The sequence below is a fragment of the Xenopus laevis genome, chromosome 3S (genome assembly GCF_017654675.1).
Source record: "Xenopus laevis strain J_2021 chromosome 3S, Xenopus_laevis_v10.1, whole genome shotgun sequence".
Lineage (NCBI taxonomy): Eukaryota > Metazoa > Chordata > Amphibia > Anura > Pipidae > Xenopus > Xenopus laevis.
Window position 1 is genome coordinate 2233967 of NC_054376.1, and position 25587 is coordinate 2259553.

Sequence of the window (25587 nt, forward strand, 5' to 3'; positions counted from 1 at the left end):
CTCCCAGCATCCCCTCTCCTATTACATAGCTACAACTCCCAGCATCCCCTCTCCTATTACATAATTACAACTCCCAGCATCCCCTCTCCTATTACATAATTACAACTCCCAGCATCCCCTCTCCTATTACATAATTACAACTCCCAGCATCCCCTCTCCTATTACATAACTACAACTCCCAGCATCCCCTCTCCTATTACATAGCTACAACTCCCAGCATCCCCTCTCCTATTACATAATTACAACTCCCAGCATTCCCTCTCCTATTACATAACTACAACTCCCAGCATTCCCTCTCCTCTCCCATCCCAGATCTAAAGCTCCCAATATCCCCCTCTCCCATCCCAGAGACACAGCTCCCAGCATCCCCCTCTCCCATCCATGACCTAAAGCTCCCAGCATCCCCCTCTCCCATCCCATAAATACAGCTCCCAGCATCCCCCTCTCCCATCCCAGACCCACAGCTCCCAGCATCCCCTCTCCCATCCCATAACTACAGCTCCCAGCATCCCCTCTCCCATCCCATAACTACAGCTCCCAGCATCCCTCTCTCCCATCCCAGACCCACAGCTCCCAGCATCCCCTCTCCCGTACCATAACTACAGCTCCCAGCATCCACCTCTCCCATCCCATAACTACAGCTCCCAGCATCCATTATTAGGCCCCATCGGGCCCTGAGTGACAATCTGCAGTTACTGGCAAAGGCCAAGGGGCTGCTGTAAATTGCTTTAGACAGTCACTATTTATTGGGCCTCTGGGTACCAGATACACAAAGGGCCTATTCTGCAACTGTGTAATGGCTCATTACTAGGGGCGTCGGGCTCATTACTAGGGGCGTCGGCTCATTACTAGGGGCGTCGGCTCATTACTAGGGGCGTCGGCTCATTACTAGGGGCGTCGGCTCATTACTAGGGGCGTCGGGTCATTACTAGGGGCATTGGGCTGATACTATATATGATGTTCCAGAGTATAGTAACAATAGTAACAAATTGTGGTTATTTCACAGAAAACATTGAAAGGAAATGTAACAAACATTTATATTTGTGCAACTGACTCATCCTGGTGCAGAAGTTCAATTTCTAATAAAAGAGGAACCCACCCAAATATGTAACTCCTAGCAACTCGCTCATTAGTGTAATTACTAAAAGTAGTATCAGTCTGCCCTTTGCTTTTCCCTTCACTGCTGGTCCTGACTACAACCTACAGGTCCCACCCACAGGTAGAAATCCAGTGCACATTGTCCATTCTGAGCAGAACTGACAGTTTGTCTTTAACAAAGACCCAGAAGAACATCCCATAATAACACAATAAACTCTTTATTCCGGTGCCGCTTTAATTACACAAAAGATCATTTGGAAGGAATAAAAACGTTGTTTTGCTAGTGCTGTGGTTCATCCCTTAAATCGGGCGGATTGGCCGTGGATTGGCCACAGGATTAAAGGAATCGGATTCCGGCGCCGAACTGAACCCCATCGCAGATCCTGGAATCAAATGCGAAAACAGACTTAGGGTCCATTTCTGAGAATAAACCTCATTACTTTTAAATCAAAAAGGAAACGATTTCCATCCTCCTTATCTGCAAATCAGAAACATGGTGGCCAATGATTTGCTACAGTGATGAGCGGAGGGACTGACCTGTCTCCACTCTGGACCCCCATAGGGATACAATAATTCAGCTCCAGTCTGGCGATATTCCCCAAGCGCAGAACTAGCCCCGCCCCATAGGACCAGCGGATACATTCAGCCAATCGCTGCAGATGGGCCCTGGGGCCCTCCCCTATGGGATGAAAGAAGGAAGAGTTGAATATATTAAAGACTGGAGACAAACAGAAGACAAACACTATTTACCGTAGTTCAGGTTGCAGAGGTTCCCAGCGTTGAGGAAGAAGTGGGTTCTGAAAAGGTCCCCGAATCCCCCGCGTCCCGGCCGAAAGGGTAGAGGGGTGTATAAGTGCACGCCCCCAGCCCAGTAAGCTTCTCCGCCCAAATAGTCTCCTGGGGGAAATAGAAACATTCACATGAGCATTTACCCATAATCCCACATATCACAGCAGCAGGGGATTGTGGGTCGTTGCATTTGCATATTTTTACCTTCGCTCTGGGGACCAATGCTGTACATGCTGAATCCTCGCACGCTCGTGGGTCCCCCCAGGTAAAACCTACAGCACAGGCATCAAATCAATTCAAGTCAGAGTTGCCCTTCCCCCAGCTGATTCTGAACTACACCTCCCAGAATCCTCCCTGGTATATAAAGTGCGCTATGAATTAATGCCAATGATCTCGCGATTACTCACCGGTCTGCGATACTGGACGGCCGGTCTCCAACAGGCACCAGCATTCCGCCCCAGAGAGACGTCGACAGCACCTGTTATACATCAGAACCTTAAACCCAAACTTCACTTGTACTTCACACAAAGTAAAGGAGCAGAGGAAACAGGAGAACTGATCTCCCTAGTGCATGGGTGAAGTTCCCCTTTAAAAATACTCACGGAGTCCCAGGCGAGCTGCTTGTTCAACTGCAACTCAAAGTCTTCCTTGAGAAAACTGACGTCCCCTCCAGTGTATCCCGCCAGCTCCTGGGGCCACAAAGCTCAGGGTCAGTCCTTGCAGGTAACTGAACGGCCAGCAGGTGTCGCTCTAACGCTCAACTAGACACTAGAAAGCTCAGCCTATGGGTTGCTGCCTAAAGTTGGGTCCCCGTGCAGTCTATGGCGACACCCATAAAATTAATTCAGGGTGATGGTAACGAGATCCAATCATTTTATCATAACACACCCGAGACCCTTTCCAATAACATAGACGGTAACAGGGGTGGTTTGCCTTTTAGTATGTGGATGCACCGAATCCACTATTTTGCATTTGGCCGAACCCCCAAATCCTTTGCAAAAGATTTGGCCGAATACCGAATCCTAATTTGCATATGCAAATTAGAGGTGGGAAGAGGAAAACATTTTGTACTTCCTTGTTTTGTTACGAAAAGTCACCTGATTACCCTCCCTGCCCCTAATTTGCATATGCAAATTAGGATGTGGATTCGGACGACTCCGAATCATGCTGAAAAAGGCTGAATCCCGAACCGAATCCTGGTTTTGGTGCATCCCTAGATAACATGGCTAATTCTAAGCAACTTTTCAATTGGTCTTGATTATTTATTTTTTATTGTTTTTTAATAATTTGCCTTTTTCTTCCGACTCTCTCCAGCTTTCAAAAAACAAAACAAATGTAAGGCTACAAAATGTATTGTTATTGCTGCTTTTTATTCCTCATATTTTTATTCAGGCCTCTCGTATTCATATTCCAGTCTCTTATTCAAATCAGTGCATGGTTGTTAAGGTGATTTGGACCCTAGCAACCAGATGGCTGGAATTACAAAGTGGAGAGCTGCCGAATAAAAAGCTAAACACGTCAAAAACCACAAATAATAAAATACAGACTCAGAATATCACTCTCTACATCATACTAAAAGTTTACTCAAAGGCGAACAACCCCTTTAAGGCAGAACCGGTTACTATGGAAATGGTTACATAGCAACCCTTTTAAAATCGAAATAAACTGCTGCATACGCAATGGACGTTACCTGGTTGATCTTCAACAAGGCGCCTCTTTTGGGCAGGATGGAAGCGTTGCGGGAATCAATCACCATGGTGTGCTGCAGCGAAACACAGATGCATCACTTTATGGGGCGACTTTCACAGGTAATAAGGTCTGTGTATATTATTCGGAGTGACTTTACGATATACATTCATTAAAGACGTTTAAATACGTAAACGTTGTTTGTAAAGGTAATTTCTAATGAAAGCAGCATTTATCTGGCCAGTTATATTCTCTGCACTGCTGGTTCTGACTCTTGAGACAATGTAGCAGAAACCAATGATAAGAAATATTACGGATAAGGAAGATTTCAGCGTGTGTCCACTCTCTTCTCGTATGGCGAATGAAGCCGTTCTGGCCAAACAGCCGAGCTCTCGCCAAACTCCCTCCCACTTCAGGGTGTGGCTGGTTTTCCAGATGGGGAACTGGAATATAATAAACGTCTTTCAGTCGATTGGCCTCAGTTTGGGATGGAAAAGCAATAATTTTGGAAAGTTTCCTACGTTGATTTCGGCCGATACGCCCCGGTCGGTCTCCCGCAGGGAACTCCATGGGAACTGGCCGGTGACTTTGTACAAGTTGACTGAGAAGCTGCAGAATAAACACGAAAAAACGGCTACTGAGTCGCAACAATGCATCTCAATGATGCCTCCCATGCAACCTGGTTGTTAGGGTCAGTGACCCCAGGGACCCTGAAGCAGATTGGTAGTCAGGCTAGAGTTAATGTTTATATATTTATTCATGCCCTCTCTATTGTGTCCCTAAAACGGCTGCCTGGTTGCTAGGGATACAGATACCCTAGCAACCAGAAAGAAATTGCAACCTCATCCAGCTCCATTCCCTCTTATATGACTAAACCCAAATAACAGAGCGCCCCCTACAGACCTTGTGTATAAGCGTTTAGTGAAATGTGATTAAAACCCCCAATATCACTTAAATACATCGACCAATCGGAGGAATTAACTCACTTTCTTTCAAAGTTCCCGACTTGGGGTTTAAAGAAGGACAGGCCGTAGGACGTCTCTTTGGTTCCATACGAAAACTGAAAAGTCATTTTCTCTGCTCGGCCGAACAGGTTGGGGAATTTAAGCCCAAGAACCTAGAAGGGAAGAAAGTTACGTTATTGAGAGTATTCCCAAAGCCGGGACAAGAGAGTGGGACTTTAATAAATAAACTCACCATGCTCCCCTCATTGTTCCCAACCATCGTATTGTAACTCCCTGTCAGTCGTCTTAATTCTGTCACCTCAAACGTCACGTCCAGTCCATTGGGCACAGCGTCTTCCCCTGGAAGGCATTAAGGTTTTGACATCTAATAGCAAAAAATTGTTAGGTCCCTTTAAGCCATAAAGCAGGACAGGACTGCTGCTTACAATGGGGATCAGATAGGATCTGTGCAGCCACTAGGACAGAATGTTCTGTTATACAGATAGCTAGAATCTCAGCTGCCATAAAGCAGGACAGGACTGCTGCTTACAATGGGATCAGATAGGATCTGTGCAGCGACTGGGACAGAATGTTCTGTTATACAGATAGCTAGAATCTCAGCTGCCATAAAGCAGGACAGGACTGCTGCTTACAATGGGGATCAGATAGGATCTGTGCAGCGACTGGGACAGAATGTTCTGTTATACAGATAGCTAGAATCTCAGCTGCCATAAAGCAGGACAGGACTGCTGCTTACAATGGGGATCAGATAGGATCTGTGCAGCCACTGGGACAGAATGTTCTGTTATACAGATAGCTAGAATCTCAGCTGCCATAAAGCAGGACAGGACTGCTGCTTACAATGGGGATCAGATAGGATCTGTGCAGCCACTGGGACAGAATGTTCTGTTTATACAGATAGCTAGAATCTCAGCTGCCATAAAGCAGGACAGGACTGCTGCTTACAATGGGGATCAGATAGGATCTGTGCAGCCACTGGGACAGAATGTTCTGTTATACAGATAGCTAGAATCTCAGCTGCCATAAAGCAGGACAGGACTGCTGCTTACAATGGGGATCAGATAGGGATTTTTATTAAAAAATATGAACAATAACAATAAACAAAATCAAAATGTCATAACAAACAAATCAAAACATACAACAGATACATATTCAAAATCCATAGTTTTTTCCCATGAAAAATCTATCCCCCTCCACAATTTATTGTTTTCTTTATTAATATTTATTTCTTTCAATTGCCAGTCCCTTTTTGCATTAAAAATCTCTATCTTATTTGTTAGTCTTGTTTCTTGCAAAACACTTACTAAAAAAAGTTACTAAACACTTCCCGTCTTTTTTTAACATTTTTAATACTACACACATTTATAGTACTAAATTTAATTATTTGTTCAAGCATCTTGGAGAGTTAGTTGTTCGCACAGGATTGTGTTCTGCATGTCTTTTATACTGGGGTTTCCCCATGCCACCCAACGACTCCCCCTCCACCAGGAGATCCTCCTCATCAATGGACTCCCACTCTTCCTCACTATCTATCCTTCCTTTCCTTTCTTCCCTTGCTCCTCCACAATTCCTTTTTCCACATTGATGGACCCTCAGATTCTAATACAGAATCTTTCTTTCTTTTGCCCAAACCACTGCTGGGGGGTACCACATTCTTTTTAATTGACCTTTCCTTGACTCTCTTTTTTACCTCCTTTTTGTTCCCTTCATCCCTTTTTTTCTCTTCACCAATCCTTCTCAATTCCTCTTCCTCCTCTGCCAAATCCCCCCATGACTTTCCTGAGGGCAATTCAAATCTGTTTGAAGTTTTGATTTCACTTTCAAAGATCATTTTACCTGCTTTTTTTCCTGCCTTTTTTCCTGCCACCTTCCAGTCATCCCCCCTTCCCTGCACTGATGTAACAGTACTTTCTGCCTTTTGGTTTTCTTTACTTTGACAGGGGGCAACCTCATTGTTCCCTTCCTCCTCCCGCCTTTCTTCTGTTACATCTTCCTGAAATATTTCCTCCTCTATTCTTGGGCAAAGTTTAACAATATTGTGCCAGGCATTAGGACAATCACGGTGTGTATGACCCAGTTCCGCACACAGGTTACACCTCACATTCTCGCAGTCTTTGTTGACATGCCCCTGGGCCCCACACAATGTGCACATCTTTATTGTACAGTCTCCCGCCAAATGCCTCCTTGATCCACACTTATAACATTGACGGGGCTGCCCTGGATAAAAGCAAACACCCCTTTCTCTGCCTATAAAAAATGAATTTGGGAGATGCTGTGTCATGTTGTTTTGCACATTTAGCCTCACTTGAGCCTTCCAACCCACCACCCAAAATCCTTCCTCATTATATACAGGTTTTAAAGGCATCAAAACATTGCATTGTCTCTTTAACCAGACTAACACATCAGCAGGAGGGACAGACTCATTCTTAAAAAGATTGTTACTGTTTTTACTTCTGGTTTTGAGACTGGACTCGCCCTGAAGCCTTCCCATGCTGAGGATGTCTTTTTATCTTGATACAAATTCCAAAATCTGTCTAAACCTTGAGACAACTTGAAACTTATTTCAAAATCAATATCTGACACATTTACAAAGCAAAAACATCTGCAGTAGTAAATCCCATTGATTGTTTGATTAAGTTTTTACACACATAGCGGCTACCTGGTGATTTCTCCTTTTCTCCCTCCCATTTGATTTTAACCACATTTCTCCTTTTGAAAGTGAGCCCATCATGAAATGATTCCTCCTGCCTTGCAAAAAATTTTCTTTTCTCCCAGAAAGACCTACTATCCTGTTTACCTTGTTCAGGATCAACTCCATTTTGAGCAAATTGTTGTGTGTTTTCCTCAGGTAAAGCACTAGTTGCTTCATTCTCAGCAGCTTGTGTCTCCCCCTCCCCCTCCACCTCATTTACATTCCCTTCAGAGACTGAACATTCCTTGTTGTTAAACAAAACATTTTCATTCCTTTCTTTTCCATTTGTTTCAGACAAATTATTTGCACCATTATCATCTGATTCCCCCCCACCTTCATTCAGCACAAAATCCAAATAAGAGGATTCAAAGGTCTTTTTCCCTCCACTGGACATTTGTTTAAACCGTTCCTTGTTTTTATACACCTCCTCCCATGGTTTAATCACTAATAACAAAGCCTCCATATTTTCCACCACCTCCTCCAGTTCTTTATTCATTTCTGCCAGTTTCCTGATGCCTTGAGCTCTGAAATGTCCCTTAGCAGATTTAACATTTGAAAGTTCCCTCTCAATGTTTTTTTCCAAAGTATTTCTCCTGTTACTTAACAGTTCCATAGCTCTGAGTGATTCAATGATGTGTGAGGTGTTAACAGTGTGTCCACTACTAGTCCCATTAGAAGAGTCATTAGCCAGTGCTCCACTCACCCGTGCCCCAGTCCTGGTCTCCTCTGTGCCATCCAGCGCCCCCTCTGCCACTGCCACAGCAAGCTGGCCACACAGCGCCTCAAGCCTTGCCATATGTTTAGCAGGACTATCCTTCACTCTTGCCTCCCTGCTAGTCACTTCCTCCACAGTGTTTGTCTCAGTGTTGTTGGTGTGACAATGTGCTGGAGCTGCAGTTCTCAGAGTCTCACCTGAAGCCTCACTGCTGCTGCTTGCGGACGCCATCTTGTCCTTTTCCTCAGCACTAGCACCGGAGCTCCCTCCTTCTGCCTGGGCCTCAGATACTTCACTGTCGCCCACCTCTGCGTTACTGAGGGAACACTCCAAACGGGTACTTGCACCACATCTGCGCACTTCTGAAACACTTTGGGGGCTGCTGGAATCCACTGCTTTCTCCATGGGCATTTCACAGGGGGAGCTTGCACCAGGCAAATCCTCCATATTGGCTATTTGATCAGACACTTCTGCTGACTGTGTTACTTCCATCATTTCTTCACTCTTTGCTTTATTACACACCACATCACATGAAGTTTTCTTGCTTTTGCAAAAGACTTTCTTTATGGTTTCTTTTGGGACTTTTTTCCCCAACACCTAAAGTCTTTGTTCCACTTTTAACACGAGATGACATCCTTCTCTCCATTTCCAAGTTGTAGGCAAATAAGAAAGTCCAAAAGAAAGTGTAAACTGCACCCCCAGACCCTTGCTGGGCCTGGGGTAAGCTCTGTAACTCAGGAGCTCCTCACACGCACGTCCTTCCTGATTGGGGATCAGATAGGATCTGTGCAGCCACTGGGACAGAATGTTCTGTTATACAGATAGCTAGAATCTCAGCTGCCATAAAGCAGGACAGGACTGTTGCTTACAATGGGGATCAGATAGGATCTGTGCAGCCACTGGGACAGAATGTTCTGTTATACAGATAGCTAGAATCTCAGCTGCCATAAAGCAGGACAGGACTGCTGCTTACAATGGGGATCAGATAGGATCTGTGCAGCCACTGGGACAGAATGTTCTGTTATACAGATAGCTAGAATCTCAGCTGCCATAAAGCAGGACAGGACTGCTGCTTACAATGGGGATCAGATAGGATTTGTGCAGCCACTGGGACAGAATGTTCTGTTATACAGATAGCTAGAATCTCAGCTGCCATAAAGCAGGACAGGACTGCTGCTTACAATGGGGATCAGATAGGATCTGTGCAGCCACTGGGACAGAATGTTCTGTTATACAGATAGCTAGAATCTCAGCTGCCATAAAGCAGGACAGGACTGCTGCTTACAATGGGGATCAGATAGGATTTGTGCAGCCACTGGGACAGAATGTTCTGTTATACAGATAGCTAGAATCTCAGCTGCCATAAAGCAGGACAGGACTGCTGCTTACAATGGGGATCAGATAGGATCTTTACCTTCACTTGTATCAATCAGGACTTCCACATTTCGAAACACTCCCAGGCGGAGCAGTTTTTCTCGGGCCTCGTGAGACTTTCTCATGACCTGGGGGCAAGAAGCCGCCATGTATATTATTACAGTGTATCTCACGTGTGACGTATGTGATTGTGTAAAAGTAAAGTATATCTAAGGTCTGATCCATTCCGGTGATATAGACTATAAATATATTGATACTCACTTCAATTAGGTTTTTAGCCTTAAATACTTGGCTGATTTCATGCGCAATGAGATCATCTTTCGTTCTTCCAAGACCTTCGAAGTGAACGCGTTGTACCACCACCTGAGGATACACAAACACACAGCCAATCACAAGACTGTCTACAAGCGGAACATGTGCCCAGCAACACATAGCAACCAAACAGCTGCTGGCTTTCACTCAAATAGTAGTGAGATGTATGAAAGCCAACACCCAATTGGTTGCTAATAACAACAGGGCAAATATTAGTTTTGCTAGAACATAATTCCCTTCTAAGTGGGGGTCCTGGGTTTGTTTCCAGACAGGGCACAAAGTGCAAGAACCTTACAGACAGGTTAATTGGCTCCTGATTGTAAGCTCACTGGGGCAGGGACTGATGGGAATGTGATAGGGACCTTAGATTGTAAGCTCACTGGGACAGGGACTGATGGGAATGTGATAGGGACCTTAGATTGTAAACTCACTGGGGCAGAGACTGATGGGAATGTGATAGGGACCTTAGATTGTAAGCTCACTGGGGCAGGGACTGATGGGAATGTGATAGGGACCTTAGATTGTAAGCTCACTGGGGCAGGGACTGATGGGAATGTGATAGGGACCTTAGATTGTAAATTCACTGGGGCAGGGACTGATGGGAATGTGATAGGGCCCTTAGATTGTAAGCTCACTGGGGCAGGGACTGATCGGAATGTGATAGGGCCCTTAGATTGTAAGCTCACTGGGGCAGGGACTGATCGGAATGTGATAGGGACCTTAGATTGTAAGCTCACTGGGGCAGGGGCTGATGGGAATGTGATAGGGACCTTAGATTGTAAACTCACTGGGGCAGGGACTGATGGGAATGTGATAGGGACCTTAGATTGTAAACACACTGGGACAGGGACTGATGGGAATGTGATAGGGACCTTAGATTGTAAACTCACTGGGGCAGGGACTGATGGGAATGTGATAGGGACCTTAGATTGTAAACACACTGGGACAGGGACTGATGGGAATGTGATAGGGACCTTAGATTGTAAACTCACTGGGACAGGGACTGATGGGAATGAGAGATTACAGAATGAGGGGGTCAGGGTATAGTTCAGCACATACATCTTTATTCTCTAGGATCTCCTGTTTCTTCTCAGGCTCCACTTCCACCAGATCAGCATCGTCGGGGGATCCAAAGTCGGGTCCATTCATGGGCAGGGGGTCGAGGCTCTAGTGGGGGAGGCAGAGTAGTAGGAGGGTTACAAGTACATTTATTACATTATATTACATTATATTATAGGGGGATACAGTGAATACAGTAAATATGGATGGTAAGTGCTGGGGCCACAGTCACATCACTGGGGCTCATTTATCAACACTGGGCAAATTTGCACATGGGCAGTTACCTATAGCAACCAATCAGTGATTAGCTGTTTAAAGCCAGCTCTAAGAAGAACAATGAATGCAGCATTTTGATTGGTTACCATGGGTTACTGCCCATGGGCAAATTTGCCCAGTGTTGATAAATGACCCCCACTGACTCCCTGTGTTGCTCCTGAGCACCAGCCCCACTTCCACTACAGACACAACTCTCCCTGGAACTACATTTCCCGGAATCCCTTGCGTTTGCCTTCAACTACAACTCCCAGTGTCCCCCCTACAGTCTGTAGCCAAACTACAACTCCCAGTGTCCTCTCTACAGTCTGTAGCCAAACTACAACTCCCAGTGTCCTCCCTACAGTCTTTAGCCAAACTACAACTCCCAGTGTCCTCCCTACAGTCTTTAGCCAAACTACAACTCCCAGTGTCCTCCCTACAGTCTTTAACCAAACTACAACTCCCAGTGTCCTCCCTACAGTCTTTAACCAAACTACAACTCCCAGTGTCCTCCCTACAGTCTTTAGCCAAACTACAACTCCCAGTGTCCTCCCTACAGTCTTTAGCCAAACTACAACTCCCAGTGTCCTCCCTACAGTCTGTAGCCAAACTACAACTCCCAGTGTCCTCCCTACAGTCTTTAGCCAAACTACAACTCCCAGTGTCCCCCCTACAGTCTTTAGCCAAACTACAACTCCCAGTGTCCTCCCTACAGTCTTTAGCCAAACTACAACTCCCAGTGTCCCTCCTACAGTCTTTAGCCAAACTACAACTCCCATCAGCCCCTAGAGACTGAAGTCGGATGATTAGTCCCAGGAGACTGAGGCTTATGATCCAGTAACAGGAGGGCTCTGGGACTCCTCCCCCGGCCTCGGACAAGGTCACTGGACACAGACGGAGCGGCTCCTCCGTTTAACTGAATTATCACAAGAGTTACCCGGGCGTGTACTGTGCCCATGTCCGCGCTCTGTCTCTGCACTAAAACCCCACGGCGATCTCCCCGCTCCGATCAGTCAGGGCGCTGTCAAAGGGTCATGGGCGCCGCCATGACAGTGGGAAACCCAATGCCAGAAGTTTATTGGCTGAGCGTCTAACTACGCCACGAACCGGCGCTCAGTAAAACCACGCCTTCTGTCTCTTATTGGCTGAGGATACGGACGCTACGTGCCTAGGATTTCCCACCTCCTAAACGCTGATTGGCTGCCTCTTGTTTGATGTACCCGTCCCCACCAACAAGCTGAATTAAAGAGGAAACTGGGTCCTCACTTCATTCTTGTGGCCCTGAGAGTCAGTGGCTTCTATTTCTACCCTGAGACCCAATTCACTTTTACTTTCTTATTCAATGATCACTTCTCTGCAACTTTTCAATTGGTCTTATTTATTTTTTATAGTTTTCTTTTTAATTATTTGCCTTTTTTTTTTTCCTGACTTTTTCCAGCTTTTAAATGGAGGGTCACTGACCCCATCTAAAAAGCAAATGCCCTGTGAGGCTACAAATGTATTATTATTGCTACTTTTTATTACTTCTTGTTCTATCCAGGCCTCTCATTCATATTCCAGTCTCCTCTATTAAATCAATGCATGGTTGCTAGGGGAATTTGGACCTTAGCAACCAGATGGCTGAAATTGCAAACTGGAGAGCAGCTGAATAAAAAGCTAAATAAGTCAAAAACCACAAATAATAAAAAATGAAAACCAATTGCAACTTGTCTCAGAACCCCTTACATTCCGTTCTGTCTGGCAGGGTCCATCTGTGGTTCCTTATTCTGTATGTACAGGTATTGGATCCATTATCTGGAAACTCCATTTTATCCAAATAATCCAAGTTTTAAAATAATTTCCTTTTTCTGTGTAATAATAAAACAGTCGCTTGTACTTGATCCCAACTAAGATATAATTAATCCTTATTGGAAGCAAAACCAGCTTATTGGGTTTATTTCATGTTTACATGATTTTCTAGTAGACTTAAGGTATAGAGATCCAAATTACGGAAAGATCTGTTATCCAGAAAACCCCAGGTCCCGAGCATTCTGGATAACTGGTCCCATACCTGAAACCCTAAACATCCCGTCTGTGTGTGCAGGGTCCAGTCTATATCATTTGCCTCAGTAATACCCATGATAGTAAAGTCAAACTGTCACTTTAAACCCCCTCCCCCAAACCTTTAAAGTGTAGAGAAAAAGAACTGCAAATACCATTTTTACTTAAACAAGATATAATATTTATTTCCATTTATGTACAGATCATAAAATTGTTTTAAACCCTTCCCACCCTCCTTCAAGCGAAAAAAATAAAATAAACAAAGTCGATTGTTTCAGTCTCAGACAATTCCATGGCCGATATTCTGGCAGGGGGTCCCATTTACCCAAAGTGCTTGAGTAGTTCATAAAGCTTTGAAAACAATCTCATTAAGATTTATTGTATATTTAAAAAAACGTCTTTTTTTTTATATATATATAATTATATATATATAATTTAAAGCAGTAAGCACCATAAAACAGAATGTGCTTTTTAGGAGAAAGGGGGAGTTTAAGCCCTTCGATGTGAAAAGGTTGCAAATAAGGACCCGTAGTGCTTAATGGATTAGTAAACCTTCAAAATAAATGAATGTAAAATTGATGAGGGGGCTATTCTAAGCACTTTGTCATTTACATTCATTATTTATTTTCTTTTTATCCCAAGATATTAAGGGATACATGTGCTGTTAATATGAATGAATTTTGTTCCAACAGCGCCACCTGCTGGTCAGATTCTGATCAGTCTGACCACCAAGTAGTCAAGAAGTTGAAAGAAAGAGGCTGATGTTCTTCTGCTTAGGAAAACAATTAGAAACCTTTCTCACATCTTTCCTAAGCAGAAGAACATCAGAGCAGCCTCTTTCTTTCTTGACTACTTGGTGGTCAGACTGGTCAGAAACTGACCAGCAGGTGGCGCTGTTGTTTTCTGACAAAAAGACACGCGATTTCCCACCCTGCCCCTAATTTGCAGAAGGATTCGCCGTATATGGGGGTACCGGATCGAATTCCTGAGCCCCTTTTAGATGAAATATGGTTTTGGAAGCTTTGCATCAATTAATAATGTAATGGACAATTCCCCACTTATATTTTTATATCATTATTTACTCCAGATATTGGAGTTGTCTTATCCAGGATCAGACTGGGCCACCAGGAGAAATCCCATTGGGCCCCACAGTGCCAGGCTCACAGCTGGTTAATGGTGTCGGCCACAATGTTGGGCCCTTAAGGTGACACATTCCAGTGCGTCCCAATTACCCAGTCCAACACAGGTCCCAATAACATTTCAGTTCCATTAAAACGGAGGTCTGATTGGCTGATCATTGGAACCCCACTTATTTGCATTCAACAATCTTTATAAGCCGAGAACCCAGATTTTAAATTTGGGAATTTCCAGTAAAACCTAGAAATTTACAGTTCCGAAGCCGAGTCGGTGGAGAAGTTGACGTCTACCCCCGAGTCTTCGAAGCTGAAAGTGCATTTGGATTGAGCGTCGGAATCCAGTTCTGTTGGGAAATCGCTGGAATCCCGGAGGTGCGAGGGACTGGAGATGTCACAGACCCAACCATCAAGGTCCATGCAGGAGAAGTAGTTGTTGGGGGAGAGGTAGGAAGAAGCATGATGGAACTGAGGTGGGAGGCTCAGGCATTTTCGTAGGGTTCCATGGCCCCGTGACCTGAACGGCAACCAATGAGAAATGATTATAAAGAACTTAAAGGGGTGGTTGAACTTTAAATTTTAGTATGTTATAGAATGGCCAATCCTAAGCAACTTTTCAATTTTGTTTTCATTTTTATTAGGGATGCACCGAATCCACGGTTTTGGATTCGGCCGAATCGTTCACAAAAGATTCAGACGAATAAAGAACCGAATTAAGGGTGGGAAGGGGAAAACATTTTTTACTTCCTTGTTTTGTGACAAAAAGTCACGCGATTTCCCTCCCTGACCCTAATTTGTATATGCAAATTTTGGATTCAGCCAAATCCAAATCCTGCTGAAAAAAAGGCCGAATCCCAAACCGAACCCTGGATTCGGTGCATCCCTGATTTTTATCGTTTGTGAATTATTTTTGGGAATTCCCTTCTTCTACCTCTTTCCAGCTTTCAAATGAGGATCACTGATCTAAAATGTATTGTTATTGCTACTTTTTATTCCTCATCTTTCTATTCAGGCCTCTCCTATTCATATTCCAGTCTCTTATTCAAATCAGTGCATGGTTGCTAGGGGAATTTGGACCCTAGCAACCAGATGGCTGAAATTGCAAACCAGGGAGCTGCTGAATAAAAAGCTAAATAAGTCAAAAGCCACTAATGATAAAAAAATGAAACCCAAGGGTGAATTGTCTCAGAATATCCCTCTCTACATTATACTAACAGTTAATTTAAAGGAGAACAACCCCTTTAAGAGGGTGAAGTTTGTAACTATGCAAGAACGTTAACCCTTCACCAACATTTAATGATTCTAAGGACTCATGGCCACAACCCCTCTTTGGAGCATTCCCATGTTGCAGTTCCACCACACGGATCATGTTGCACGAGGAGTTGCTGCAAACACCAAGGGTGCTCAGGGTCTTGGCTGGGCTATAGGGGCCTGATGTTGGACCTCAAAAGTAGGGTTTGATCCAAAAAAAGCATGAAGACCGTTTATATCAGTGAGGTTTACCAAATTCTATGTATGAAATGTACCTGAGTGATGGGAAGAGCCTCTTTTTGGCCTGGGAATATACAGCCCCAGCGACGGAGCGCACTTGTTCCTGCATCCAGCGCATATCTTCCGGCATATCTGGGAACCAATCCACCAACCTGTAGGGGGCGCAAGACAAAGTTTTATACTGCTCATGTAGTGACGGGTTCAATAGGTTAATAACCACAACGATGTGTCAAATAAGCTGCTGCCAAATGAGTGTCCTAGGTTATCTGGAAACCTGTTATCCAGAAAGCTCTGAATTAGGGAGCTTGATTTCCTTTTTCTGTGTAATAATAAAACAGCCGCTTGTACTTGATCCCAACTAAAATATAATTAATCCTTATTGGAGGCAAAACCAGCCTGTTGGGTTTATTTAATGTTTATATGATTTTCTAGTAGACTTAAAGGGATATTGTCATGGGAAAAACATTTTTTTTCAAAATGAATCAGTTAATAGAGCTGCTCCAGCAGAATTCTGTACTGAAATTTCCATTTCTCAAAAGAGCAAACAGATTTTTTTATATTCAATTTTGAAATCTGACATGGGGCTAGACATTTTGTAAATTTCCCAGCTGCCCCAAGTCATGTGACTTGTGCTCTGATAAACTTCAATGACTCTTTACTGCAAGTTGGAGTGATATCACCCCTTCCCTTTTTCCCCCCAGCAGCCAAACAAAAGAACAAAGGGAAGGTAACCAGATAGCAGCTCCCTAACACAAGATAACAGCTGCCTGGTAGATCTAAGAACAACACTCAATAGTAAAATCCAGGTCCCACTGAGACACATTCAGTTACATTGAGAAGGAAAAACTGCAGCCTCCTAAAGTGCAGGCACAAGTCACATGACTTGGGGCAGCTGGGAAACTGACAAAATGTCTAGCCCCATGTCAGATTTCAAAATTGAATATAAAAAAATCTGTTTGCTCTTTTGAGAAATGGATTTCAGTGCAGAATTCTGCTGGAGTAGCACTATTAACTGATACATTTATTATTGCTCACCTTAAAGCAACAGAGAGCACAGACTCCACCGGTAGGGTATAGGGCATCACCATGTAGGATGCCACTCGCATGGGCAAGAAGCTGCAGATCTGATGGTACAGTCCGTCCTTCTCTCTGCATGCCTCCTGCAGGACTACAACAAATGACACAAGAGATAAGAACAGAAGTTGTGAGGGTTACACTGAGATATATAGAAGGTCTCATAAATTACTGTATATCACCAAGGAGCATCTCGTTCTGCTTGTAGCCCCAGTAATCACAATGGAGGCCGGATAGAAGTGGCTCTTACCATAACACAAGGTGGGCGGCAGCCTCTCCACGATTCTCTTATCAAGAGGCCACGGCATCTTCCCCTCCAACACCTTCCGCTTCAGATCCTCTTCTTCCCGTTTACTCTTCACACAACAACCACAGGTCAGGTGGTGGGAAAGTGGCTCACTTTTGGGAAAAGCCAGGGGCAGGTCAGTGGCAGGTGATGGCAAGCTTAACAGGTCTGAAGGAGAAGAAAAAAGTTTTTTTTATCCAAAACAGAGCATTCTGTCCCAGTGGCTGCACAGATCCTATCTGATCCCCATTGTAAGCAGCAGTCCTGTCCTGCTTTATGGCAGCTGAGATTCTAGCTATCTGTATAACAGAACATTCTGTCCCAGTGGCTGCACAGATCCTATCTGATCCCCATTGTAAGCAGCAGTCCTGTCCTGCTTTATGGCAGCTGAGATTCTAGCTATCTGTATAACAGAACATTCTGTCCCAGTGGCTGCACAGATCCTATGTGATCCCCATTGCAAGCAGCAGTCCTGCCCTGCTTTATGGCAGCTGAGATTCTAGCTATCTGTATAACAGAACATTCTGTCCCAGTGGCTGCACAGATCCTATCTGATCCCCATTGTAAGCAGCAGTCCTGTCCTGCTTTATGGCAGCTGAGATTCTAGCTATCTGTATAACAGAACATTCTGTCCCAGTGGCTGCACAGATCCTATCTGATCCCCATTGTAAGCAGCAGTCCTGTCCTGCTTTATGGCAGCTGAGATTCTAGCTATCTGTATAACAGAACATTCTGTCCCAGTGGCTGCACAGATCCTATCTGATCCCCATTGTAAGCAGCAGTCCTGTCCTGCTTTATGGCAGCTGAGATTCTAGCTATCTGTATAACAGAACATTCTGTCCCAGTGGCTGCACAGATCCTATCTGATCCCCATTGTAAGCAGCAGTCCTGCCCTGCTTTATGGCTGAGATTCTAAATGTACATACAAAATTCAGCCCTGATGAGAAGGTATTAGGCAGAGATAAAGAAAGAAGGAAAAGCAAAACATACTGTTGTCTTTTAGGAATCTAAGTGCATCATTGTATCCCTGCTGACACATCTCTCCAAGAACCTGCGGAAACAAATGTGACAGCCCATGAAATGAGTGGAAATGAAGTGCAGAGAGGGGACCAGACAGTGAGATCACAACACAGACATTCCCAGCAAGGTCTAATATTGACGCTTACATTATACTTACATTATATTATATTATATTTAGTACTCACTGGTCTTACAGGAGAAAATCACGTGTCCTGTATGAATTAATCAACCTGTGCAACAGGAATATGCTCTTACAGGGGGAGGAGAGCGGAGTCTGTGACTCAAGCAGTGGGTGGGACTAGAGAATATGTATTTTCAACAAACTAATCATTGGTTCAGCCAGAAACCAATCAAGGCTCAGCACAGCAACTTAACAAACAATAACTAAATTTGATGGATTTGGTCACATTGAACTTTAGGCAAATCTTGTTAATCCTCAATGAGCGGTTTAATCCCAGGGAGTGAGCTGTAAATCCCTCTGTGTGACCCGAAGGGTTAAGTATCGGCACTTACTGTGGGCTCAGGCGGAAAAAGCGCACGTGTCAGTCGATACAGGTTCCCCAGGCTGAACCGGATACTGGTGTTAGTCAGTCGCACCTCATGGAAGTTTGTGGTGTTTGTGTCCCTCGGACAGATGTCAGATTCCCCCGAAAATGGTGAGACTGTGATTGTGTTTTTCAAGTCGTATTCAGGTAGATTGTTGCTGATTCCCCCATCAACATACCGCTGCCATGGAAACAAAAACAAAGTTTTTTTCAGTTATACCATGGCCCTAAGTACATGGGAATACCTATGCTGCCATAGTTTTATGTGATCTCTCTGTACAGATTATGAGCAAATTTAGGGGACTGTTCCTGCTGAATTGTGCTTAGTACAGGGAATACCTATGCTGCCATAGTTTTATGTGATCTCTCTGTACAGATTATGAGCAAATTTAGGGGACTGTTCCTGCTGAATTGTGCTTAGTACAGGGAATACCTATACTGCCATAGTTTTATGGGATCTCTCTGTACAGACTATGAGTAAACTTAGGGACTGTTCCTGCTGAATTGTGCTTAGTACAGGGAATACCTATGTACCATAGTTTTATGGGATCTCTCTGTACAGACTATGAGCAAACTTAGGGGACTGTTCCTGCTGAATTGTGCTTAGTACAGGGAATACCTATGTGCCATAGTTTTATGGGATCTCTCTGTACAGACTATGAGCAAACTTAGGGGCTGTTCCTGCTGAATTGTGCTTAGTACAGGGAATACCTATGTACCATAGTTTTATGGGATCTCTCTGGACAGACTATGAGCAAACTTAGGGGACTGTTCCTGCTGAATTGTGCTTAGTACAGGGAATACCTATGTGCCATAGTTTTATGGGATCTCTCTGGACAGACTATGAGCAAACTTAGGGGACTGTTCCTGCTGAATTGTGCTTAGTACAGGGAATACCTATGTGCCATAGTTTTATGGGATCTCTCTGTACAGACTATGAGCAAACTTAGGGACTGTTCCTGCTGAATTGTGCTTAGTACAGGGGAATACCTATACTGCCATAGTTTTATGGGATCTCTCTGTACAGACTATGAGCAAACTTAGGGGACTGTTCCTGCTGAATTGTGCTTAGTACAGGGGAATACCTATGCTGCCATAGTTTTATGGGATCTCTCTGTACAGACTATGAGCAAACTTAGGGACTGTTCCTGCTGAATTGTGTTTAGTACAGGAGAATACCTATGCTGCCATATTTATGTGATGTCACAGTACAGACTATTAGGAAGCTAGATGAAGGTTCTTCCGGTAAGTCTGTACCTGGTCCCCCAGTTCTACAACAGAATGTGCAGATTTTTAGCAGGAAGTGGTGGAAGGAGATACTGGTCAACTGAGAAGGTCAAGAGGACAATAAGGAAGAACCCAAGAGGGGTTTGCAATATATATAGTCCAAGGGGGGTGGTAATAAATGGTATGGCCCATCCATCATGAGCTTCTTTGTTACTTTCATAGGGAAAAACTAACTTACCACCCCTCGGAAAGACGGTGGGATGATGCCACAGTAGATGGGCACAAAGGAGCTGCATATTAAAGCCTGTGGGAAGAGATTATACTTTTAAAAACAAAACTGAATACATTGTTCCCGCAATAAAGCCACACCCTTAAACCCACTGTGGGGGGTATAACTTAAAGGGCATATTGAGAAATGCTCCCCAGGTACAAAAAGGTCTAATACCTGGACCAGTTCTTCTTTGGAGTTAAATTCTGACACCAGAACATTCTCACAGTCGGACACTCGTGTGAGGGATATGCAGAGCTTCCCAGTCGCCAGCTTGTGGGCATTTTCAGGGAGATTTCGGTACAGTCCCTTCTTCAAGATCTTCACTGGGTTAAAGGAAGGGTGTAGGGGCCCCAGATTTGTCTTCCTGGCTTCCTTGGCTACCTGCAATACAGCAGCGCAGCACTGGGCTGGAACCAGTAAGAACTGGTCAGTATAATGCAGATATAGAGGTCATTATATAATGTTTCTTTATCTTACCTAGAGTCTAAAATGAAAGAGCAGCCTCTAGTGGTCACAGAACATGCAAAGCATTGTGGGAACTGGAGTCCCGGCTCGAGGGGGAGCAGACTACTTGTCTATTGTGTCAGTGGTACATGAGTCAGGACCAACAGTGAAGAGAATAGCAAGAGATACTGCTTTCAATGGCACTTCTTAAAACTGTTTGTGTATGTGGGTTTATTTCCTATTTAATCTGTCCTTGTCCAGCAGCTAATTGATTTATTTGGCTGTTCCCTAAACACAGGCATGACATAATCACTCGCTGGATATTTATATGGACTTTTATAGACACGTCGCTATCCAGATGGTAATTGCTCTGATATATATATATATATATACACACACACACACACACATACATACATATAGTTAAAAGAAGTGATGGTCATTAATGAAAAGCCTACATTTCTACATTCCGTACTTATCAACTGAAAAATAAATAAATAAATCATGTTGCTAGGCAACACACAGTTGCTGGCAGTGAAGGAGTTAAAGGCTGTGCCATAGGAAAGAAGGGTTTCTAATAACAGGTGCAAAGTTTGTACCAGTTGCACATACCCTCCGGCAACCAATCAGCAGGCTGCACTGCATCTGGTGTTAGAAAGGAGACATGTGATTGGCTCCTGTAGGTTAGCAGACCTGGTGCAAACTTTGTGCTGTCATTACATTAACCCAAAGAGCAAATGAGATTTCCTGATTGGGCCGAATGGGATTATTGCTGAGCCGGATTATCTCTGACCCTCCTGTAACTCCTCCAGCAGGAGAAACATCACGTGATAGAACACAGGTCACGCTGCAGCCAATCAGAAGGCAGGGCAAAGCATGGGGACATGGGGGAACTATTACCCTTGAGTAGGTGCAGCAAAGAGTGGGAACCACTGGTTCAGGCAGGGGATAGGTATGGGGTGCAGAACACCTGGCCACAAGGGAGCTCTAAACCGATCACCTGCCTCGCATCTTGCACCTATAAGCACCCACTGCCCGACTTGCACCCACTGCCCGACTTGCACCCACTGCCCGACTTGCACCCACTGCCCAACTTGCACCCACTGCTGAAGGGAACGGGAGGGGAGAGAGGGGCCCTGCTGTTGGGGGGATCTATTTGCACAAGTAGTGAATGAGCTCTGGTGTAATGAGTAGTGATATAATTATGGTAAATACACAAACATGAGATAAGAGCTGGGTATCAGTAGTCTGGCTCAGCACTGAACGGAAATAACCCCGTGATAGATCAACCCAGGCACACAGGTCACTGTCCCATAGTAACCCATGGGGGGGGGAATTGGTAGGTCACAAGTCAGCTCACTGCCCTCGTCCAATCACAGAGCAGCTCAGGCAGATGGCTAATTATATTACTAATTAGGGCTTTCTCAGGGGACAGATTTACTGCACAAGTATCATAGCCCCCCCCCATCCAAAACGTGACCATCTGCTGGGCCAATGGAAATGCTTGTGTAGCTTTATTTCTATCTATTATATATATATATATATATATATATATATATATATATATATATATATACATATATAGCCACACAAAGCCAGCAGCAAACAGACAGAAGTGTATCAAGGAACAGAACCTGACTACATTGTGACATGAGTCAGAACTTTATTTACTTATTGAATGAAGCCTCAGCCCTAGATTTGACTTATTAAATCCCTATAACTGGGCAGTTTAACGTCCACTTTTGGGAAACAAGAATTAAAGGCACAATGAAGAAAGGTAACGGGATGAACAGCCCCACTGTCAGGGAGTTCAGAGGGAGAATGCAAGAGAGAGAGAGAATGCAAGAGAGGGAGAGAATGCAAGAGAGAGAGAGAATGCAAGAGAGAGAGAGAATGCAAGAGGGAGAATGCAAGAGGGAGAATGCAAGAGAGAGGATGCAAGAGGGAGGATGCAAGAGAGACAATGCAAGAGAGAGGATGCAAGAGAGAGAATGCAAGAGGGAGAGTGCAAGAGAGAGAATGCAAGAGGGAGAATGCAAGAGGGAGAGTGCAAGAGAGAGAATGCAAGAGGGAGAGTGCAAGAGGGAGAGTGCAAGAGAGAGGATGCAAGAGAGAGAGAATGCAAGAGAGAGAGAATGCAAGAGAGAGAATGCAAGAGAGAGAGAGAATGCAAGAGAGAGAGAGAATGCAAGAGAGAGAGAATGCAAGAGAGAGAGAATGCAAGAGAGAGAGAATGCAAGAGAGAGAATGCAAGAGAGAGAGAGAATGCAAGAGAGAGAGAGAATGCAAGAGAGAGAGAGAATGCAAGAGGGAGAGAATGCAAGAGGGAGAGAATGCAAGAGGGAGAGAATGCAAGAGGGAGAATGCAAGAGGGAGAATGCAAGAGGGAGAATGCAAGAGGGAGAATGCAAGAGGGAGAATGCAAAAGATGGGATTTTTGAACAAAGGATCACTTCAGCTGTTGAACTACAACACTTAACAATAACTGGAAGCATAGAGACCTACATTTGTGTTTGATTCAGAACTGCCGGTGACAGAATCCACGTTGCTCTGAATGAACCCACAGAACCCAATCTCGGACAAACAGCGGAACTGGAACAACCACTTCATGGTACAATTACCAGATTACTGGATTCAAGCCCCTTCTAAACTCAAGTTTAAAGGAACAGTAAAGCATGAGATGCCCTTCAATGCAATATGCACCACCATATTGATATATGCTAGCCCTGGCATGTAAATGGTTAAAGAATGTCACCTCCATTGAGCGTTTCATTCATTCATTCATTCATTCCTTGTCATTTTCTAGAGAGCATAAAATAATAGTTGCGTCCAATTGATTTTAAAATCTTACTGTGACAATCCGGGCCTGGGTACAGTACGTTTGGGGGGGGGGGTGCAAATTTGGGCAACTGCTTCCGACCAGGTCCTGTCACCCACTAAATGTCACTCTCTGTGGGGCACAATAGATAGAGGGGGGATCAATACATTATCTGCCCATGTTCCAACTACTCAAGTACAATGGGAGGGAAGGTATAAGTCCAGATCAGTATATTGGGGAGGGGGATATATAGCCGTGTATGGGTCAGAATATTGGGGGGAATAACTACTTATCTGTCTATAAGGATAATAGATATAAGGGAGGGGGTATAACACAGGCCTGTAGCACCCCATAATCAGTGGATACCCCAATGTGAGTATAGAGAGGAGGGGTATAATATAGATTTGATTATAATATAAGAAGAGGGTATAACCCCCAGATTATAATATAAGGAGAGGGAGAGGTTATAACCCCCAGGTTATAATATAGGAGAGAAGGGTATAACCCCCGGGTTATAATATAAGGAGAGGGTAGAACCCCCGGGTTATAATATAAGGAGAGGGTAGAACCCCCGGGTTATAATATAAGGAGAGAAGGGGCTAGAGGTCAGCACTTACCCAGGCTACAGTCACACACAGAGGCCGCTGCATTCAGAGCTCCAGCCGAGGCCCCGTAGATCTTATTGGCCCCAGTGAGGATTTGGGGGGCGCGCTCCTGGAGACAACTGGATACCCCGATGTGATAAACCCCCAGGAACCCGCAGCCGGCGAACGACAAGTTCCAGCCCCTCTCCAGACTGAACATTGTCGCTGTGGGGGGAGGGGCTCAGAGGGACAAACCCGCAGGTAACGGGGATTTAAAGCGGAGAAACACCACGCCCCCACTGTCTCAATGTCACAATGTGTCCAATCAGAGCGCAGGAGAAGAGACCGACCTGCTGAAATGCACCAATCAGGGATGTCCAGCCTTGCAGCCCCCCCTTCTGTTGTACAACTACATCTCCCAATATTCCCTGACACCCTCCTTATACTCACAGCTCCTATTTAACGTTCACTGCCCCAGACCTAAGCAATAATCTATATATGTATAAGGGTCTCCAACCTGTTGCCTCTGGCTGGTCTCTCAGGGATCATGGGAGTTGTAGTCCAACAAAAGGGAACTGCAGGATTTGCCATCTCTGAAGTTTCTACATGTGTATTGTCTTTCTATGGGGCACTCATGTATTATAAGGGATAATGTACCCCCTACTGTAAATGATAAGGATATTAGAAGTCACTGAGGGGTTGTTCTTTGACCATATAAAGGCACAAGGCTGCAGGCTGAGTTATACAGGAAACTCTGAGTATCACTTATGTATTATAAGGGATAATGTACCCCCTACTGTAAATGATAAGGATATTAGAAGTCACTGAGGGGTTGTTCTGTGACCATATAAAGACACAAGGCTGCAGGCTGAGTTATACAGGGAACTCTGAGTATCACTCATGTATTATAAGGGATAATGTACCCCCTACTGTAAATGATAAGGATATTAGAAGTCACTGAGGGGTTGTTCTGTGACCGTATAAAGGCACAAGGCTGCAGGCTGAGTTATACAGGAAACTCTGAGTATCACTCATGTATTATAAGGGATAATGTACCCCCTACTGTAAATGATAAGGATATTAGAAGTCACTGAGGGGTTGTTCTGTGACCATATAAAGGCACAACGCTGCAGGCTGAGTTATACAGGGAACTCTGAGTATCACTCATGTATTATAAGGGATAATGTACCCCCTATCCTGGGGTTTTCACAGACAAGATGGAAACAAAAGTTAGGCACCCCAAGTGATTGTATTTACTTACCTGACACCCTGGGCTCCTATCAGCAGAAAACTGCACCAGTCTGGGGTTATACCAGTGAGCACCATGGAGTGATCGTCTTCCTGTGTCTTTGATCTTGTGGCGGGTGCACGTGGGCAGTAGAGCAAAAACCTGAACTACAATGAAAAAGACGCTATTTCGTTCTACTGCGCGAGCGTCTGCACCGGGAATTTTGAAAAGAGAAGAAGACTCACTGGCAGAACCCCAGGCTGGTGCAGTTTTCTGCTGATAGGAGCACCAGCCCAAGCCCAGACCTGCTCCTGTAGAGCCGGCCCCGGTGGGCCCCGAATCGTCCAGTCCAACCCTGGTGTCAGATAAGTAAATACAATCACTTGGGGGTGCCCCAAAGTATAAATTGACTATTCTTTTCCTTTAAGATAAAGCTCTCAATGGCAGATTCCTTACAGTTTCTCTCTGGAGGAACAAAGGG

At 44.5% G+C, this 25587-nt stretch overlaps 2 protein-coding genes across 2 annotated transcripts; both read right to left on the reverse strand.

The window, feature by feature from the left end:
• Window positions 1-1297: 1297 nt before the first annotated feature.
• Window positions 1298-11975, reverse strand: samm50.S (SAMM50 sorting and assembly machinery component S homeolog). The gene is given in 15 exon segments (NM_001089860.1): window positions 1298-1481; window positions 1636-1777; window positions 1849-1995; window positions 2092-2159; window positions 2295-2365; window positions 2490-2576; window positions 3578-3649; window positions 3888-4016; window positions 4095-4182; window positions 4560-4690; window positions 4771-4877; window positions 9360-9447; window positions 9581-9682; window positions 10691-10798; window positions 11883-11975. Coding segments are annotated over 15 exon segments (1407 nt in total). The 5' UTR covers window positions 11904-11975; the 3' UTR covers window positions 1298-1435.
• Window positions 11976-13835: 1860 nt separating this feature from the next.
• LOC108712532 (patatin-like phospholipase domain-containing protein 2) lies at window positions 13836-24185 on the reverse strand. The gene is made up of 9 exons (XM_018254752.2): window positions 23912-24185; window positions 20207-20439; window positions 20000-20065; window positions 18503-18715; window positions 17960-18020; window positions 16934-17137; window positions 16645-16777; window positions 15645-15761; window positions 13836-14635 (listed from the first exon to the last, which is right to left on the reverse strand). The coding sequence occupies exons 1-9, from the start codon at window positions 24096-24098 to the stop codon at window positions 14371-14373; spliced, it is 1479 nt and encodes a 492-aa protein (XP_018110241.1). The 5' UTR covers window positions 24099-24185; the 3' UTR covers window positions 13836-14370.
• Between the last annotated feature and the right edge of the window lie 1402 nt (window positions 24186-25587).

Bases quoted from the DNA above. Each gene is read 5' to 3' on its own strand.
- LOC108712532 (XM_018254752.2), bottom strand. From the start codon at position 24,098: ATGTTCAGTCTGGAGAGGGGCTGGAACTTGTCGTTCGCCGGCTGCGGG. The intron at 20,440-23,911 runs GTAAGTGCTGAC...TACTGGTTCCAG, and splicing joins TGTGTGTGACTGTAGCCTGG to CCCAGTGCTGCGCTGCTGTA. The intron at 18,716-19,999 runs GTAAGTTAGTTT...TTTCCATGGCAG, and splicing joins CACCGTCTTTCCGAGGGGTG to CGGTATGTTGATGGGGGAAT.